The sequence below is a fragment of the Aulonocara sp. 'chitande type north' Nkhata Bay genome, linkage group LG23 (assembly GCF_057382095.1).
Source record: "Aulonocara sp. 'chitande type north' Nkhata Bay isolate Kocher_YH1m ecotype deep benthic linkage group LG23, A_spYH_male_GT1.1, whole genome shotgun sequence".
Lineage (NCBI taxonomy): Eukaryota > Metazoa > Chordata > Actinopteri > Cichliformes > Cichlidae > Aulonocara > Aulonocara sp. 'chitande type north' Nkhata Bay.
Window position 1 is genome coordinate 16,790,817 of NC_141365.1, and position 3,740 is coordinate 16,794,556.

The window sequence follows — 3,740 nt, forward strand, 5'->3', positions numbered from 1 at the left end:
ACAATAAGCAGTCGTGCAAAGCAGAACTGAAAGTGATTTGTGTAAACCATGAACAAGATGGGGAGAGGATGACCTGAGGAGCTGTCATGTCAGGACTAAAAGTTTGGCATCAAATCCACACTGAGCATCGAGCACTCTTATTTTGGCAAGTAAACACGTTTGGCATGTGCGTGTAGGGAATAACTCACTCTCATCAGCTCAGGTTTATTACAAAATGAGAGGCACCATATGTGGGTCTACATTGTGGAGGTTTTAATTGAATTTGAATCCTTAGTACAGTATGTATGTGCTTTTTAATGGAGCAATGGAGATTAGTAGTCAGCCTTGCTTATTAGTTCAAGTTGTGTAATGGTGACACAATTTGAGCCATTTCTTTTTTATTATGATAGCTAAATAGTATTGTACAACTTCTCGAAATGAAGCGCCTTCCCTTTTCCATTGAATTGCTGGTCTTTAGACAGACTTTAGTACAAAGGTTGCCATCCTGTCTTTACTTTCTCAACCTACTTTAAGCCTCTAGCTTATCAAAGCTTGTGATTAAAACAGACCAGAAAGACAATCACACACTATTTTTGGACAGGCCTGTGCTAGAGTGAAATCTACTGTGATGTCCTTAGCACAATCAGTGTGTTCAAGCTTTAACATGAAATGATAAACCTACCAAAACCACTCTAAAGGTTCAGCGTAATCTTGTGCTTGAGTTTTTAAACTGAGAAGGGGAGTGTGGCTGTAATTTGTCTAAATTAATCACAGTTTGTTAAACATTACAGTGCATTTTCCCTTAATAACAGTCACATTTCAGGGATTCGTGTCAGCTGACAGTCCTGTGTCATGCGAACTTGTTCCTGTTGGAATAGAACTCCAGATAAAATGAAGTGTGTGGGATTAAGCTGCAAACAAGGCATACATAAAAATGTTAGCAGTTTATTAAAGAGCGCAACAATTACAATTGTAAGAAGAGATAAAAACAGACATGCATCGTTTTATAAAACCTACAAAAGTAAACTGGCTTACATAGTAACCTTACCCATCCACAACCACTATCGAGACAGAGGCCAAGATTGCTTAAACATTCAAACGCCTTTGGGTTTTTGTCCTTTGGGGAAATGTAACATGAGCTCCAGGAAAACTCTGCTGTACTTAAATTTCCTTTAGTACAAGTTAAACACATTGTGTTAGTGTGCATCTATACAAACAATCAGCTACTGTGACACCAAGACAAAATGTGGCAGTGTTTGTGTCAGTTGAATTCACAAAGAATGCAGGAATACTTAAATCATTATTTCATGTTTCAAGTAGAAATTTCAAAAAATAAAGATTGGTTTGTCGAGTCTTGAAACAGACACAGAGCTAAATACAGTACTGCTAATGATACTTTTGTTTTAAACCGTTCACTTGCTGTAATTTGCGGGCTCTTCGCCCTCTTCTTTGAGCAAACATGTGCGCACCAGTGCCTCTGTGACAGCGTAAGGATCGCAGTTAGCGGATGGGCGACGGTCCTCGAAGTAACCTTTCTTGTCTTGCCCCACTGAGCGAGGAATGCGGATGCTGGCTCCACGGTTGGCCACGCCGGCTGAGAACTCATCAATGCTCGAGGTTTCGTGACGACCAGTGAGACGTCTGGCGTTGTCGAGCCCACCCTTGGGATCGTAGGCCCGGATGTGATACCTGTGTCTTTTTGCCAACTTTTCAATGGATTCCTCGATGACTCTGAAGATGAGAGTTAGAGTTAGAAACACACCAAAAACCCACATTTCATTTATTAAACTTAACTGACTTTGAATTCATCCTTACTTAAGCCCGCCATCCTCTCTCATCTCCTTTGTGCTGAAGTTGGTATGGCAGCCAGCTCCATTCCAGTTCCCTGGGATAGGCTTGGGGTCAAAGGACACCACAACACCAAAATCTTCACAGACTCTGTGAAGGATGAAGCGAGCAACCCACAGGTGGTCTCCCATGTCGATACCTTCGCAAGGCCCAATCTGGAACTCCCACTAAAACACAACAAAGGCGGCATTATTAACAGTTACACTAATAATTACCGGTTTTTACACACTGCCTTTGTCATGATGGAAAATTACCTGTGCCGGCATGACTTCAGCATTACTTCCATAGATCTGAACCCCAGCATACAGACAAGCTCTATAGTGCGCCTCCACTATGTCTCGTCCGTACGCCTTATCTGCCCCGACTCCACAGTAATAAGGCCCTGATTAAGTGGAAAGAGACTAAACATTAACACTCAGCTGTGATTACTGATGTATTATAATTCAACAAAATGAGCCAAGTTAGAGGCCAACATTCACCTTGTGGACCGGGGAAGCCGTTGGAAGGCCAACCAAAGGGATGTCCATCTGTGCCCAGGATAGTATACTCTTGTTCCATACCGAACCATGAGTGGTTGTTTTCCACCATGTTCATAATCTTCTTACAGGTGTATCGGAGGTTGGTCTCTGTTGGAACAGAGTCAGAAATTAGCTAAAACTTAAGACGGCTTAAAATCTCATGACGCCCCGGTTTGTAAACTTCCACTCACCTGCTGGTTTGCGGTTGTACTTGAGCACTTCACAGAGCACCAGCTTATTAGGGTCTTTTCTGAATGGGTCCCTGAACATGGCAGCAGGAATTAGGTACATGTCACTGTTGGAACCCTCTGACTGGTAGGTGCTGGAGCCGTCAAAGTTCCACTCAGGGAGATCTGGCAAAAAACAACAACAACCCTGTTCAAAAACCTTCTTAAAACATGTCGCCATCCGTGCTTTTTTATTTTCCTGAATCATATTGATCATACTGGAACTACATCTTACCTTCTATTGTCTTGGGTTCAGAATCCAGAGTTCTGGTCTTACATCTCAGTCCCTCTCCAGATCCATCTATCCAAATGTACATGGCTTGTACCTTCTCCCCCTGAGGGAGGCTCATGTACTGCTGTTTAACTGCTTTGTTCAGTTTTGAACTCGCTGAGGTGGCCATTTTCTTGACCCTGAAAACCTACAGAGATAAATGGACGCATGATGAGCTTCAATTCAGATCAATGTGTATGAAGGCATGTGTAAAACAGCAGGCAGGATGTCAAAAATATACACAGAACACAGGTAAGTACACCTAAGTACCTAAATGCAACTGAAATCTCCATCACGACTGATTATACAACAGGTTCATCTGTGATCAACCGGCCTGATCGACTATTGCTCTCACACAAACAGCTGTTTACTAGGAGCTCGCGCAAGTGGAAAAATACAACACAAGCGCAAATGGACGTTAGATGCAAGTTAACACTACTATCATTGTTTTTCCTCGCACGCACAAATTCTAAAAGCATTTAAAAAACGATTCGATTCAATTAAAAAAAACGACTTACCTAATGTTAAGTGTAAGAAAATATTAAAAGATGTACAGAGTCTATGGATGTGTGTTTCCTGTGTAGGTTTCTATTGTTGTTCATTCCTGCTGCCCCTCACCGCGTCCCCTGTTGGATTTATAGTCCTGCTCGAACCACCTGATTGGTGGAAGGAAAACGTGATCAGCCCGTGACGCGGAGGAGACGTGTGAGCGAGTGTGTTTGTTCTCTGTGGCTGTGGCAGCAGATAACAAAAGGAGAAAAAAAAAATCACTACTTGTTCATGTTTCTCACATGAGCGCGTGAAGGCACTCCCGTGGTTAAACAAAACAAACCGGCTTAAACTGTAACACGCAAAGTGGGTAAAACGACAGTTTTCATCCACAATGAGTGTCGGCTG

The 3,740-nt window shown here is 42.5% G+C and overlaps 1 protein-coding gene across 1 annotated transcript; it reads right to left on the bottom strand.

The window, feature by feature from the left end:
* Window positions 1-908: 908 nt before the first annotated feature.
* glulb (glutamate-ammonia ligase (glutamine synthase) b) lies at window positions 909-3,512 on the bottom strand. The gene is made up of 7 exons (XM_086282718.1): window positions 3,362-3,512; window positions 2,808-2,991; window positions 2,537-2,698; window positions 2,307-2,453; window positions 2,082-2,209; window positions 1,795-1,994; window positions 909-1,710 (listed from the first exon to the last, which is right to left on the bottom strand). Exons 2-7 carry the CDS (start codon window positions 2,971-2,973, stop codon window positions 1,392-1,394), a joined length of 1,122 nt encoding a protein of 373 aa, XP_086138844.1. The 5' UTR covers window positions 2,974-2,991; window positions 3,362-3,512; the 3' UTR covers window positions 909-1,391.
* Between the last annotated feature and the right edge of the window lie 228 nt (window positions 3,513-3,740).